General features: G+C 42.0%; 1 protein-coding gene across 2 annotated transcripts in view; it reads left to right on the forward strand.

Annotated features, from left to right (window-relative positions):
* Window positions 1-3,824: 3,824 nt before the first annotated feature.
* Window positions 3,825-16,723, forward strand: part of Dnajc18 (DnaJ heat shock protein family (Hsp40) member C18) — a 27,884-nt gene continuing 14,985 nt past the window's right edge. The window contains exons 1-4 of one of the 2 annotated variants that reach the window (XM_028762743.1): window positions 3,834-3,938; window positions 4,456-4,549; window positions 5,749-5,935; window positions 9,414-9,559. In XM_028762743.1, the coding sequence (XP_028618576.1) occupies window positions 5,832-5,935; window positions 9,414-9,559 (250 nt within the window). In that variant the 5' untranslated portion in view covers window positions 3,834-3,938; window positions 4,456-4,549; window positions 5,749-5,831. Of the gene's footprint in view, window positions 3,939-4,455; window positions 4,550-5,748; window positions 5,936-9,413; window positions 9,560-16,723 lie in introns of both variants that reach the window. The other variant, XM_028762742.1, reaches the window with a different exon arrangement.

Genomic DNA, 16,723 nt, shown 5'->3' on the forward strand with positions numbered 1-16,723 from the left:
GCCTGTGAAGCCCAGAAGAGAATGTGGGGATGCCCTGGAGCAGGAGTCATAGGTAGTTGTGAGCCACCTGACGTGGCACTGGGAACTGACTCTATAGGAGTGACAGTCCATGCTTTTAGGTACAGAGACATTCCTGCAGCCTCACTTCCCGGTCCTTGCTGCTGCTTGCTTTCCCTTGGCTTATCCACGTCATATAAACACAGGTGTTGATGGACAGTAATGATTCTGTTAGTTGGTGCATATAAACAGCAACTGGCACAGAAGTGTTCTGTGTTGGGGTTTGGAGCCCTAAGTTTGTCTAAGTGATACAGACAAATCCAGAAATGTCAATGAGGGTATAAAGGAACCAGTGGGTACATGTTCATGCAATTACCTAAGAAGGGTGCAATGCCACCACCACCCCCTTTTTTCTTTTTCTGGAAGGTTGCAGAGAATGGGGAGTGATTGGTCCTTGGGAAACCTCAGTTTTCCAGTTTTGCCCAACACACTCAAGCCTGGACTCTGATCCCAGTAACTGAGTAATGCACAGTACTTCTCTATCTAGCACTCCCACACTCAGCCAGATACTTCTGAGTTGATGGTGCTCAGACGTCTGTGACTGCCTGCAGACCTCAACCCCCTGCCCTGGGAACCCAAGGCCGTACTTTATCTCAGGTTGCCAGTTTCTACAATCCCCAAAGCAGAAAACCTTTTATTTTGTACAAGCATCTGATGCATGCTCCTGGTCAGGCCACAGAGCACTAGCGGATCCTTCAGGACCCATGCTTCTGTCTTCCTAACCACTGAGCCATCTCTCCTGACCAGATCCTGTCTTTTATTAGCACTCTATTACCCGGACTATATGAGCTGGTCATAGGCCCAGGGTCTCAGAGCCGGCATTCAGCTTATCTCATGGTTTGGATGCTTGTCTTTCAAGTTTAAGAGTGTAACACAAAGCCGGGCGTTGGTGGCGCACGCCTTTAATCCCAGCACTTGGGAGGCAGAGACAGGCAGATTTCTGAGTTCGAGGCCAGCCTGGTCTACAGAGTGAGTTCCAGGACAGCCAGGGCTATACAGAGAAACCCTGTCTCGAAAAACCAAAAAAAGAGTGTAACACAATCCACCTAGTCTTGATGCACAGTCCTTCCAATTTACTTTGCCATACACTTTTGAGACAAAGGTCTCATTCTATATTTCAGGCTACCCTCAAGCTAGGATCCTCCAGCCCCTCGGTACTACCGATAAGTACCTCCACATCTGGCATTATTTTCATTTTTGAGACAAGGTCTCCTGTCTACCAGACTTGCCTTGAACTCCTGACTCTTCCATCTCCTCTCTAGTACTAAGATTCGGGTGTATATCACTATGCCTGGCTTTATCCTATGAACCTTCTGAAGTCAGGAGTGGGAAAGATCATTAGTTTTAATAGCTGGAGATGTGGGAGAAAGGGGAAATCAGCTTCCTATCTCTTTTTTATTTTGTTATTCTTTTTCAACTATTTGTAGTAATAATGATTGCCAGATATACAGACATGCAGATCTGGTTAGACATATTGAAGACTTTATGACATGCCTAAAACAGACTATACACTACTAATTTACAATGTCACATCACAAAGGAATAGCTTTTGTTCTGCCATGATAGTCTGTAGTATTGGCTAGTATTTGTTTAATATCAGACAAAGTGTTAAATACTTTATAAGTCAACAATGCTAGGCTAATCTCTTACCCATTATGTTGTTCCCCCTCTTAAATCAGATGACAATGATCAAATATCTACACACTTGCCATCTTCTTTATAGTCATAGTATTAGGGTTTAGGGCACAATGTCATCATTAGGTGCTCTGTTTGCAGTTGATATTACAAATGACAGAAGCCTTTCAGGGTCAGTTAATTTGGTAGTTTTTTTGTTTTGCTTTGTTTTGTAGATATGGTTTCTCTGTATAGCTGAGACTGTCCTGGAACTTGCTCTCATAGTTCTCTTGTTCAAGGCTGGTGTCATAGAAATCCAACTGCCTCTGCCTCCTGAGTCTTGGGATTAAGAGTATGTACCACTACAGCTCAGCTTTTTAATTTTTTTTCTTTTTTTGCTGGTATTTTTCAAATATATACTTTAATTTTTTAAAAGATTTGTTTATTTACATATTTTATGCATATGAGTGCTCTATTTGCATGTATGCTTGTGTGACAGAAGAGGACATCAAACAGAACCAGGAATCAGATCCCATTACAGGTGGTTGTGGGTCACCAGGTGGTTCCCTGGAATTGAACTCAGGACCTCTGGAAACCCTTAAACAGAAGCAGGAATCAGATCCCATTGCAGATGGTTGTGAGTCACCAGGTAGGTGCCTGGAATTGAACTCAGGACCTCTGGAAGAGCAGCCAGTGCCCTTAAATGCTGAGCCATCTCGCCAGCCCTCAAATACATGCTTTTTTAAGTCACAGAATATAAATATAAAACAGAACTGTATTGATTAGAGAATCCCTGCTGTCTCCCTTCCCCCTTCCAGCTCCTCACAGAAAGTCCCAGAGCCTTAAGGATACTTCAACTTAGTAATTACCAATCAGCTCTAAGCTTCTCAGCTTATAGAAGACTGAGTTCAAAGCAGGAGAAAGGAGTAGCTAGGGGCCACACAATGATTTATGGCAACCCCCCAACTAAAGTCTGTATCTAACTCTGAGCTTTTTCCACTGAGAGAGTCCTTGTTCCCCTAGCATTCCAAGTAGTCAAGAAGTCAGTATGCCAGAGCTAAGCCAGTATGGAAGTGCTACAGCCACACCTGTCATCTGGGTCTCTTACCCTTCTGTTGGGTTTCCTGTTCATCCTAGTTTCTCAATAGTCTAAGTAGGTGGTGTTTGGCAGCATAATTGATTTGGTTTTCTTGAATAAAACCTAAGTGAATTCCAGGCACTTTTCTGAAATCATGATCATTTTGCCCTTTTATAGACCTGATCTTTTTTGTTTTGTTTGTTTGTTTGTTTGTTTTTTGTTTTGTTTTCGAAGACCTGATCTTTAGCTTGGTGGTTAGATTGGGTTTTGGTGATCTCTGTCGATGAGCAAGGGTGTGAGGAGGCCAGTGGTTCCCTGTGAATCCTGGGAAAGAGTCGCTTTGATTCTTTGCTAGACTCCACAGAAGACAGGGTGAGGAACAGTAGGAATAATCCCTCATTTCCTCTTTCCAAAATTCTTAGAAAAGAAAATGGGCCAGAGAAAGGACTGGGCTGAGAAAAAGAAATGCCTCAGAGGCTCATAAGTAGATGTGGATGAATTAAGAACAAGGAATGGCAAAGCTCCGATGGTAGCTCCCAAACTTGCCCTCCCACTCTCCCCATTATGGTTCCTCCGATGCCTGAGAAGCTTGAATGGGGGGAACCCAAACTACTGTCTAACTACATTAAATTCTGCCCACTTCTCATTTTTTGTTTTCGGCCATTAAACTTCCCAGAGTTGAGTTTAGCTTTTCCCAGACCATTTTTCTATCTTCAAGGCCTAGCAGAGAGTTTTCACAGAATAGGCACTAGAGGACATTTAAGAGGGACATTCTTGTGGATGTAAACGGTCACCGGTCGTCCTACAGTGTGCAAGCCGTTGCCCCATAGGACTTTTATACTCAGGATCTGTCAGGATCAGGCAGGACAGAAGTCACGATCCTCAGCTACAGATGAGTCTCAGTCAGAGCCAGTAGCTACGCAGAAATCAGCCAACTAAATCCGAACGGCCTCGCTTTGGGGGTCCACCCTCTCCACACATTGGCGGCTCATAGTGTGTCGCGCGCGTCCCGCCGGGACTTGTAGTCGCGTAGAAGCGCAGCCCACACGTACTAAACTACAATGACCAGGGTGCCCCGCGCTCTGCGCCCCTTCTCTTTCAGCCTCCGGGAGTTGAGAGGCTCGGCCGACCTGCTGTCAGAAAACCGATATGGCGGCCACTCTGGGCAGCGGAGAGCGCTGGACCCAAGGTACTAGGTCCCGGACTGGAGGGTGGGGCAAGGTAGCTTTCTGGAAAGATCAGGGATGCGGCTCCTCGGAGCTTAAGGTGGAGATCCTGGTCTAGATGGAGGCTTATGGGAAGATGCTAAGCTTGGGTAGGGTTCGCGTAGCGGTGGAGGACGGCCCAGGGCTGAGGCCGGGAACGGTGGCTCCAGCAGAGACTGTGCCCCTGAGCTCAGTCACCGGCTACGACTAGTTGCCTCCGGACCCCCAACACTGTCTCGGTCTTGCCCTGTCCAGAGCCCGGGTCTGCTCGGCCAGTGTTGACCTCTTGTGAGTGACTCCAGGGCTTTTAGGATGCTGAGTTCTGTAGCTTACCTGCCCCTTATGGACTCCTCCAGGTTAGCTACCTGATTCTCAGTCTCGGTTTGTCCCTCCAGGCCTCATCAGGGTCATTAGGTTGTCTGTCCTTTTCCATCCTACGGTCAGGCAAAAAGTTTTGATCACAATACCTATCATGTGTCCTGCATTATGCTGATTCTGCAGGGGAAATCTGACAGACGCGGGTCCCTGAGCTCACAGAACTGTCAGTCCACTGAGAGAGTTTGACCGGTTAACAGCCTTTTACAAAACACGGCCAGTAAGTTCCTGGGTTACCACAGCAAGGTTGGGGGTTTGGGTTGCACACCGACAAGGTATCCAACACAGGCTGGGTGTCAAGAGAAGCTTCGTGGAGAAAATGTTACACATAAGGACATGAAGGACGCCTTGGAGTTAGCCAGGCTGCCTTAAGGAAGGGTGTCGAGGGAGTGTCACAGAAGGATCTTGAGTATCGGAGAAGACGTTCTTAAAGTCTTTTCAGGTCTTCTGAGCAGACAGGAGTGTCCTGTCCTTGCTGGCTTGCTCCATCCGTTCTGTGGGTGTTAGGACTTACTGAATCCTCTTGTGCTAAACTATAACCTTTTGTGGGGCAGGACTTGGTCTCACCCATACAGCACCTAATATGTCTAGCCCAGTGTCTTGGTTCATATTAGTTCTACATGTGTTAGTTTATTTAATTAAAAAGTTATTTTATCTTTAATTGTGTGTGTATAGTATGTGAGTTCAGGTGCCTTCAGAGGCCAGAGGCATCAAATCCACCTGAAGCTGGAGTTAACGAGAGGTTTGAGCTGCCATGTGGGTGTTGGAAACCAAATTCAGGTTCTTACAAGAGCAGCAGTCAGTCATCTTAACTGCTGAGCCATCTCTCCAGCCCCTCCAAATGCTAGTTTAAAAGAACTGAACTACTCCATTCTTTTTGGTTTTTGAGACAGGGTCTGTCTATGCTTTAAAATTTAAGAGTAGGAGGCTGACTATGGAGCACAAAGAAATGGGCCTCTCTCTGCCCTGCACTAAAGGGTCGAGGTGCCTCACAAGGCCCATTTCTAAAAGTGAAGAGAATCTGTTGAATGGGCATTGTAAGTATGGTAAAATAAAATTTGGGCTTTATGTTTCTGTCATTTAAATTTTTTTCTTGGATGCATCCCATATTTTCTGTATAGTGTCCCAGGGAAGACGTTTGTGGAGTTTTGAGTGGAGACTTTGAGGTTCCCCATGATGTCTTTAGTCATCAAAAGACACCCTTGCTCTTATCTACAGACTGCCCCCCAGAGAGTTCAGGCAATTAGCAAAATTGTGGAGAGTGCATGTACTTATAATTCCAACACTGGAGGAGCAGAGGCAGAAGGTTCATGAATTCGAGGCCAGCCAAAGGTACATGGTGGAGCCTTGTCTCAAAAAAAGCAAGCAAAAGCCTAAAGTTAATTTGAACCAGAGGTTGATTTTGGGATTGCTTTGCAGCTTACATTGACGCAATTAGAAGAAACAAATACTCAGAAGACAAGCGACCTGACAGCCATGATCCCTGTGGTTGCTGTAGCTGCATGAAGGCACAAAAGGAAAAAAAGTCTGAGAATGAGTGGAACCAGACCCGGCAGGGAGAGGGGAATGCCACTTACACAGAGGAACAGCTACGTGGGGTACAAAGGTAAGCCCTACTATTAGTAGGATAAATAAGGGATTTTACATAAAGTATTCAGAAGAAGGTCTGCCTCAGAATGGGCTGTGTAACTACTGATCTGGGTCGTCGCCATTTTTCTTTAGGTTGATTTATTATTTTATGTGTGTGGATGTTTTCCCTGTGTGTATGTGTGTCTGTGAACCATGTGTGTGTAGTGCCCTCAGAGGCTGGAAGAGGTGGCTTTGGACACTGAAACTGTAGTTACAGGTAGGCAGTTTTGAGCCTTCATCTGCGTGCTAGGAATCAAACCCGGGTCCTTTGGAAGGGTACACAGAGAAACCCTGTCTAGAAAAACCAACACTAAAATCAAAACAGGAAAAGAAAACAGAAAAAGAAACTAGAAGGTGGGTATGGTGGTATATGGTTGTTGTCACAGAACTTAAGTTGAAGCAGGAACATCTGAGATTTGAAACCCTTGATAAAAAACGAACAACAAAAACCCTTATATAAGAAGGATAAAGGAAATAACGTGAGTACATATAAATGCAATAGAAGATAGGAAAACCGTAGAGAAAAAGCAATACAATCATAAGTCGAATCCTTAAAACAATAACACAATTGATAAGCTTTTAACTGTACTGCCCAGGAGGATAAAAATATACTCCAATGACGAAGGCATTTGTGCTTGTGGAAGTCTGTAACCCCAGCACTCTGGAGCAGGGGGAATCAGCAACTTCCAGGCTAGCCAGAACTATACAGTGAGGTCTATGTGTTTTTCAACACAAAGACCTACAGGAAATCAGGGCTGAAAAGAGAGGAGGGCAAAACTCTATTATTATTATTATTATTATTATTATTATTATTATATATCTGTGGGCATGAGCACATGAGTGCAGGTGCCCACAGAGACTTGAAGAGGATGTCAGATCCCCTGGAGATGGAGTTATAGATAGCTGTGATCCACCTGATGTGGGTGAGACACGGTCATTCTGTATGCTGGGATGTAAGGTATACACCACCATGCCCTGGGGATGTCTGTTCCAAAAGCAAACAAATAAATAAATGGAAGAGAGGAAAATCACATGGAGATGGAAGGGATGACCAGAATGGCCCAAACAGTTTTTAAAAGAGAAGTAGTGTTTTAATTTTTTTTTTTTGAGACATGTTTTCTCTGTGTAACCCTGGGTATCCTGGAACTAGCTCTGTAGATGAGGATGGACTCAGAAAGATTCCCCTGCCTCTGACTCCTGAGTGCTGGGATTAAAGGCATGTGCCACCACCACCTGGCTTAAATTTTAAACTTAGTTCAAAACTGTAACAATGAAGACTATCAGACAGATTTAAGGATGGGCATGTAGCTCAGTGGACTAGGCTGAGGGATAATGCTTATGTTAATGGACCCTTGGTTTTTATTGTTGCTTTTAGACAAGGTTTAATTCCGTAAGTTCCAAACTCTCAGTAAATCTCTTGCCTCAGCCTATCAAATACTAGCAAGGCTAGGTGAGGTGCTCCAGCAAGCTAGGTGAGGTGCTCCAGCAAGCTAGGTGAGGTGCTCCAGCAAGCTAGGTGAGGTGCTCCACCAAGCTAGGTGAGGTGCTCCACCAAGCCTGGGTCTAGTTCATTAATCATTCTAATCCCTAAACATTTTAATGGAGGAAAGAACAGTCTTCTGCAAATGTTGACTAGACAACTGAATACTCACATAAGAAGGATGAACCTGGACATACAAACCTGGACCTCATGGACATACAAAATTTGTTCAAGGCAAGTATGGGGAGTGATGCTTATCTAACACCCAGGAAGCAGGGGTTGGTGACCTCTGTGAGTTCTAGGATAGCTAGGGCTCAAAAAGAGATAAAAGAGCGAGAGAAAGAAAGAACATGTAATTTAAAAAAATAAAATGAAGACTGGAAAGAAAATATCTGATATTGGTCTCTAGTCTTGATACAACATACATATATACATATAAACACATACATACAAATATACACACATACATGTATGTATATATACACACAAACATATACAAACACATATAAACACATGCATGCATACAAACATGCATACATACATGCAAACATACATACATATAAACATACATACATATAAACACACATGCATGTGTGCATGCAAACATACATATATACATGCATATATATGTATACAAACATACATACATACATGCACGTATATATACATACAAACATATATACACAAACATGCAGACATACACACACACTCAGGAAGTCATTCTCTGCTACTTGGAAAGTTGGAACCCAACTTGGACTACATGAGATTCTATCTAAAAAAAGAAGAAGAAGAAAAAAAAAAGACTAAGTATAGTGGCACATGCCTTTAATCCCAGAATTTGGGAAGGAGACAGAAGTAGGCTGACCTTTGTGAGTTGGAGGCCAGACTGGTCTACATAGAAAGTTCCAAAACAGCCAGAAATACATAGAGAGACCCTGTTTCAAGACAAAGCCCCTTCCTGTGGTTGCATGTAGCTTTTCACTACCCCACTTATGCTCCAGGAATGAGCTACAGTACAAGCCCCGACCCAGCTTCCCTTGAATCCCTGTATAAAAGATACATACACATGGTTGTTCGTTTTCAACTTGCCTTCTTGGCACAGTTGCTGGGCGCTACTATTGCCCACCTGGAAAGGCGTTCCCTTATCATTACTCTTAGCTTTGAATCTCCCACCTGCCCTAAACTTTAGTGGCTAGTCCCATCTAGCCCCTGCTAGATGGCTTTGACCACCTACCTGTAGGAGCAGCCTGTGTGGCCACTCCGTTTTGAGATCTCACATGGCTCATCAACTCTTCTCCATCAAAAGCATGACAAAACTCTCCCTCTCCCTCCTTGTGTATCCCTTCTTCTCCAGGACTGTGAAGTCCTGCCTGTACCTTCTGCCCAGCAATTAGTCCATGACTTAATTGGTAGATCAAGAACCAACTGGGGAATAGGACCTTTGGCATCAGAACCATCCCACATCCCATTTCCCCAAAGAGAAAACTGTACACACAATTTTGAAAGATACCCATAAGGGCAGACTTGAGAGCATGCACACCCATAATATCAACCTGTGGGAAAGGGAGGATTAAGACTTAAAGGCCAGCCTTAGCTACATAGTGAGCTCAAGACTAGCCTGGGCTGCTTGAGATGCTGTAACAAGAAAACAAAATAAATAAGATAGCTAACTGGTTTTTCTAGCTTTGCTGTTTTTGGATTAAGTTTCAAGATCTTAGCCTGAACTTTGACATCAAGGTTAACATGCTTTTTTTGTCCCCTTCCATGAAAATAGGAGGGAGAGTAGAGTCCACCAGGAAGAGCTGTACAAAGCTCTGAGGTCTAGGGAGGAATATTTGAATGTTTCATAATTGGTTCACTAATTCCTCTTAGGTTTGCTTTGGTGCTCACAGGTTGGATGGATATATTGTCTGGCTGTTAATTGTACAAATAGAGCCTGTGTATTTAAAATAAATTAAAATTTTTTTCTTTTAAGAATCAAGAAGTGCAGAAATTACTATGACATTCTGGGTGTTTCTCACAATGCCAGCGATGAAGAGCTTAAGAAAGCATACAAGAAGCTCGCCCTGAAGTTTCACCCCGACAAGAATTGTGCTCCTGGAGCAACAGACGCCTTCAAAGGTTTGACCTTGAACCCATGCCCATCTGCCCTCATAATGTTGGTGGTATCAATTTTTTTTAAATTTTTAAAATTATATTTATTTATCTTAGTAGTAGGCACATACATGGAGAACAGCCTTTGAGAATCAGTTTTCTTCTACTCCGTGGGTCCCAGGACTCAAGCTCCAGGTCATCAGACTTAACAGCCAACATCTTCTACCCTCTGAGCCATCTTACAGGCCCAGGAACACATTGTTTTTAGTCTTCCCTGTAGATGCTTCTCAGGTCATAAGCAAGTTATTTTTCCTTGACACACATTTTTGCTTTGTTTTGTTTGAGACACAATCTTACTATTCATGTATCCCTTTCTGGGCAACTCTCCTGCTTCTGCCTTTCAAATGATGGGAATACAGATGTGCACCACCAAGCCTAGATTTTTAAACACTCGTGTGTGTGTGTGTGTGTGTGTGTGTGTGTGTGTGTGTGTGTGTGTATGTGTGTGTGTGTGGTGGGGGAGGTGTGTCGTGCTTATAAACACGTCCACATATCTTTAGAGGCCAGAAGATAGACTCAGGTGCTGTTTTTCAGATGCTATTCACCTTTGTTTTTGAGACAGGGTCTCTCACTGGCCTTCCAGTAGGTTTTGGCTGGTCATCAAACCCCACAGCATCTGCATTACCAGGCTGGGTTATAAGCATGTGCCTCCACAGAGCCTGGCTCAGGTCATTATGCTTGCAAGGACATCACTCTTTTCCCTGACTCCCTCCACCTCTGTCTTTCTTTTGAGACAGGGTCTCATTATATTGCTCTAGCTGTAATTCAACCAATTTAAGCTTATCCCCTATTAGCTTACAAATAAATGAGACTCAGACTATGGTTATTTTATTTGGGTTTGGTCATTACTGGGAGATAACCTCTAATCTACTTTTCTAATTGTTGGCCTGGGCACCTCCCTAGCAGTGTACCCCAGGTACTCGCTGTTTCTCCTGACCATGTACTCTTCATCCATCTCCCCTCATGGTGGCTTCTTCCTCTCATTATTCTTCCTTTCATTCTTCATGGTCCTTCTCCTTTTCCCTTTCCCTTTCCCTCCCTCTCTCCCTCCCTCTCTGTCTCTCTGTCTCTCTCTGTCTGTCTCTCTCTCTCTGTGTCTCTCTCTGTGTCTCTTTCTCTGCCTCCCTCTCTCTCTCTCTCTCTCTCTCTCTCTCTCACCTCTATCCCCCACTAGGTCCCACCTACCTCTAATCCTTCTAGTAATTAGCTATAGCCAATCTTATTTAACCAATAGGTTTTAAATTAAGGAACAAAGTTTGCACAACAAAAGCCTGTAATATACGAGAATTTACTCATAGACCTAGGTCTTCTGGTACAGAATCTAGCATTACAATACATAGCAACAGACCAAACCCCAACAATTCCCTTTTTTTTTAATCTAAAAAAAAAGGCTCTTTCTCTTATAATAATAAATAATATGCAGTAGGAACAATTATGAAATTATTATGAAAATTATTAGGTAAGTGTTAGATTTAAAAATCCAGTCTGTTCATGTCTGGCAACTCAGGAGAAAGTATTCTATTGTCTATCCTATCCTGGTTTGTTTAGAGTTTTGTATCTACATCAACTTCTATTATTACTTGAACTACCATCCTAAAATTACCTTCTTTTTAAATCCTAAACAACTTAAGCGTATAGTAAGACTATAACTATTTAGTCTTCAAACCCATCAGAGACCTGAGAAGGAAATATTACCTGAGTGCAGAAAGCACAAGGATGCAGCTTCCAAAAATTATAGAAATGGCAGAGAGTGCTGACCACCTGGACAGTCCTTAATATTCTCTGTAACACTGACAGACCTTTTGTGAAACAGGAATTATGAAGAACTTACTCAACTTACCCTGTCTTGACAGAGCTTGTCAGTTGACTTGCATGCATCTGTTTGTCCTTTCTGGACAGCACTCTGTCTGCAGATGAAGATAGGTCATTTTCTTTGTCCAGTGGCCAGCTAGCCACAGTTGAAACAACTCTGTACGGAGGTCACGTTCTTCCAAGTCGAATGGGGTGCTGCCAGGAGCTGATGTGTCTCAATGTCATAAAAGCCTTAAATTAGTAAAAACACCTTTAAATGGCATATTCTGTGAGTCTTTGAAATTTTTGAAGACCATCTATCTATTTACAGCATATCCGAATAAACTAACATTGCCTGTCTCCAGCTACCTACTATCTGTCCAACCTAGGATATATACTTTTGTAATACTACAGACTAGTATCTGACAAGACCATGAGTTTGATTGATTGACTATTAACTTGCATTACTTAATTATCCTAAACAGTTTGTAGTAGCAGCTATTAAAAGAACTTAGACTAAACATATTTTTCAATGAGTTGCATAGGTATAATGCCTATCTAAGAGTTGAAACATATATATATTATGTTGAAACAAAATTAATCTTAAATTTTGTATCAACAAAGATTTATACCAATGAAAACCTTAAACTTGTCTCAATATACAAAATCTGTACCAATGGAACAAAATGTAACCTTTTTGTATCAATATACAAAATTCTCTACCAATATATTATAGCTATAAACTGTATTTTAAGAGTAGATTTAATAATCTACCTCTGATTGTCTAATTTCTTATATTTCTTTTTTTTAAAGCATTTTTATTTATTATTTATTTATTTATTATTTTGTTTATGAGTACACTGTCGCTGTCTTCAGACACACCAGAATAGGGCATCCAATCTCATTACGGATGGTTGTGAGCCACCATGTGGTTGCTGGGATTTGAACTCAGGACCTCTGGAAGAGCAGTCAGTGCTCTTAACCGCTGAGCCATCTCTCCAGCCCCTTCTTATATTTCTATATCCTCTTTTTTCTACACCCTTCTCTTACTTAAAGAAGAAAGGATAGAGAAAATGAAAGGAAATAGAATAGAAATCCCTGAGTCTACATTTCCTATTTTGTTTCCTCCCAACTCAAGACTATAATTATTCATAATCATCCTATAAATTGGCAACATGATCTAGTCATAAAATAGCCAAAACCACTCACCACAACTTAAGGGGCTAGGATAACGGTGGCCTTATTATAATTTCTTCCTGCTGAGTTGGGGCAAAGAATTCCCTTTGGAGGGGACAAGAAAATTAAAAAATGGTTAGTCTTAATAAAGCTAGCTTCTCTTTAAGCTGAGAAATGCAGGCTTAAATGAAGTTCCTATTAGAACAGTCTGAAAGGCTGGACCAAGTGTGCTAGCTGTTTTGAAAATGTTTCAGAAGCAGGTCTTTACAGGAAATAGCCTTGATGCAGTTGAGGCGGGATCAAGCAGGAAGCATCACCTCAGCATCCTCAAGGATGAATTCTGTGAAGACTGCCCTCTTTCTCTTCCATTCTACAATATACAAACCTTACAAGCAATATATAGTTCTACAAAGACATTTGTATGGAGTGTGCAGCATGCACAGATCAGTTAAGGATGATTTCCTGCTCTTGTTTGAGCAGGTGAAAGACAACTGTCTTTCTTCAGAAGTTACTTTGATCATATAATCAAATCACAATAGAAATCTCCATTCATGTGATATGAACGGCTGGTGTGTAATAATAAGTATGAGAATTTTGTAACCAACAAGGCTTATTGGCCACGTAAGTTGAAGTTCTGGCTGGAGACCTATCTATGTCCCAGTCAGTTTTAGAGCTGTTTTAGCATTGTACATTACTGGTTTGTTTGTTTGATCCTTTGATTTTCTTCTTGTTTGTAGTTGAGATCTTCAGGAAGTCTTCCCCTGCCATGTCTGATTTTATCAATTTGGAAGGAACCCATAGCTTTTCTTTTCTTTTCTTTTCTTTTTTTTTTTGTGGAAATATAGGCATAACTTCTCTCCCAGCATAGCACATTTCCTGTTTTCCATTCTGAGGTTAAGACATCTTTAAAATAAACAGGCTAGTTTAATTCAGCTGGTTTTTTTCTCCCCATATTCCAGTGTCTCTTAGCAGCTCTAGGGTTTTACTCACTAGCATTCATAAAATTTAAAGTTAACGAAGCATTATGCAACCTGTCTCTGGGGGTCTTTGTTATTCCTTTTTGCTTGTTAAGCACCTCTTTAAAGTACAATTGGATCTCTATGTGATTGTTGGTCCTGTAGGATTATGTGGTATACCTGTAATATGTTTTACATCATAATATGTAAAAAATCATTTTATTACAGACATATGCTAGGGCATTGTCATAATTTGTCTATGTATTCCCATAATGGACATAATTTCTAGTAAATGTGTAATTACAGAGTCAGCCTTTTCAGAAGTTAGTGCAGTTGCCCATTGAAATCCTGAATATGTGTCTGTAGTATGGTGCACACATTTCAGTTTACCAAACTCTGTAAAATGAAACATATCCATTTGCCAAATTCCGTTTCCACGGGTGTCTTTAGGGTTACTCCCTGTAGGTAATGGAGTTTGGTTATATACAGAACAAGTAGGGCATTGCCTTTACAATTTCCTAGGCTTGTTCCCAAGTAAGTGATAGAAAATTCCTTTTTTAAACCTTTGCTGTTAATATGGTGGTTTTTATGAAGCCTCTAGCACACTTCCTATCAATAGCTGATCAATTTCATCATTACCTTGTGCTAGAGGGCCTGGTAGACCCATATGAGTTCTGATATAGGTATATATAATAGATGATTTCTATTTCTGATCATTTGTTGTGATTGAATAAACAGTGAATTTAATTCAGAAGCATCCTGAATAAGTTCAGTAGTTTCTATATGCAAAACTACTCTTTGTGCATATTGAAAGTTAATGTATTAAGAGATTCTTGAAAATCTAATAACATGCCAGGCGGTGGTGGCGCACGCCTTTAATCCCAGCACTTGGGAGGCAGAGGCGGGCGGATTTCTGAGTTCAAGGCCAGCCTGGTCTACAGAGTGAGTTCCAGGACAGCCAGGGCTATACAGAGAAAAACCAAACACAAAAACCAAAAACAAAACAAAAACAAAAAGAGATTTCTCTGGCATTTGGATCTGATATTGTTCTATTTACAGCTGTGGTTAGTCTTTCTAAAAAGTCTGTACAGGTTCATTTGAACCCTGGGTTATCTTTGTAAATGATTCAGTTCATCCCTCTTGTTCAGCCTTGTCTCAAGCATTTAAAGCTATTGTGTGACATTATTCTTAGATAACATCTTCAAGAGCAATCTGTACTCTTAATTCAGAATATGGGCCTTCGCCTAGTAACTGATCCTTGACAATGTCAACGCCTCTGTCCCTCTTGTGTTGCTCCTCATCTTTCTACCGTGTCATCCCTTGTGCCTGAGGGCCAGGCTGTAGGATGGCTGTCATCAAATCTCCACAGTCTTTGGGAGTTACATGATTCCTTTGGCCCAGTTATTGACATATGGTAAATGTAAGCCATAGCTCATTATTGTTTCCTTAAACCTTTTTAAATGCTGTGCCATAGGATGCCATTCGAAATCTCAGTAACCATGTGAATTTTCTTCATTTCCTTCCAATTCCCTTATCAAGGCTGAGAAAATCATTTTAGGTTTTTAACAGAAATAGACGGCCATTTTGTAGTCTCATTACAGGGTGATGCTCTATGTTCTGCCTTCCTTCCTCTGTCCCTATCTTAGTATACGCTTCAATTTTACCTATAATCTTTTGTAAGTTTTCTTCTAAGACTTCGCTCCAATTTTTATTATTTTCCTTTTCTTATGTCTTTATTATCTTAATCTCCCCCTCAATTTTGCTTATAAGTTTCTCTAAATTTTCCTCTCCTCTTTGTTTTCTATCTTTAGTATTTCAGTATCCTCCTCAGTTTTGTTCATAAATGTCTAGTTTTTTCTAACATCTGCTTCCATACATATCCTTTCCTCTTTTTCAGTCATGACAGTCTCCATATTCAGATTTATATGTTTTAGTATTCTCCCCTCTAATGCTTTGACATTGCTTTCATTTTGTTTTATAAAATCCTTTAATCCCTTTTCTAAGGCCCTGTTTTTTGAAAAGACATAGCAAATAAAATGCTTATTAGGGTAGGAGTGAGGTTTAACAATGCAGTCATTATAACTGGCATGGTGTCAGTTTCCTCTAGATCCATCCCTTTTGAACTTTCATAATAGTCCTACTTAAAGCCCAAAAGAGCTTTGTTGTGTCGTCTTTATGTATCTATTTTTCCCCAAAATACCAGCTCCCAACCGTATTACCTGATCTGGCATTTTCTGTGCCTTGGTCTCCCTTTGGTGTAGGACACGCTACAGTGTTTTTTTATTTTTTTATTCATAGGGAGGGGTTGATTGTAGAAAAAAAACAAAACAAAACGTGGCTTTTGTGCTCCCAAGCTGATGTTGTCCTCTGTCTCCTATTTGTAACCTATTCTGGCCTTTTTTTTTTATTATTGGAAAAATGGTATGAGTTCAGCTCTGAGCCTCTGGTGTGGCTGGCTCAGAGTGTGGGCCTGAGCTGCAACCGGAAGTGTGTACTAGTTCTAGGCTTCAGCTGCCTTGGTGGGTGCGGCTGGGAGAGTGGGGCTTGGCTGCCCAGTGGCCTGCCTGACTCTGGGACAGCCGTAGGCCTGAGCTAGAGATATGCCCGCATCAGGTGACTGTCACAGAAATGCGTGTTGGAAATCCAGCCGCTGTGATTTGGGTTGTGTCCCAGCATACCTTTGTGCCTTGTTCTTTGAGGGAGCCTCCCTGAAGCTCTGTAGTGTGAGGCTCTGATGCAGCCTTCGGGAGAGCCGCACCTTCCTGGGTGCTGCAGTTAGCTGGTCCCAAGCAATGTCTGAATTTTGTTCTGTGATGGTTTCAAAGTTGGGTTTTTGGGAAGGCTTTGCCTTTCTACCTGGTAACTTGTCTCAGATACTTTGGTCCTATGTCCAACAATAAGGTGTGCCAAAATGTAGTTCGACCAATTTAAGCTTATCCTCAACTAGCCTACAAATAAATAAGACTCAGACTATGGTTATTTTATTTGGCTTTGACCATTACTGGGAGGTAACCCCTAATCTACTTTTCTAACTGCATGCTTGGCTACCTCTCCAGCAGTGTACCCCCAAATACTTGCTGTTTCTCCTAGCCATGTGCTCATGGTTCAGTTCCCCTCACGGGATCTTCCTCCCCTCCCCTCCCCTCCCCTCCCCTCCCCCTCCCCTCTGCCCCCCCTCCCCTCCCCCTCCCCTCTGCCCCCCCTCCCC

This window comes from Grammomys surdaster, unplaced genomic scaffold (assembly GCF_004785775.1).
Source record: "Grammomys surdaster isolate TR1022 unplaced genomic scaffold, NIH_TR_1.0 135, whole genome shotgun sequence".
Lineage (NCBI taxonomy): Eukaryota > Metazoa > Chordata > Mammalia > Rodentia > Muridae > Grammomys > Grammomys surdaster.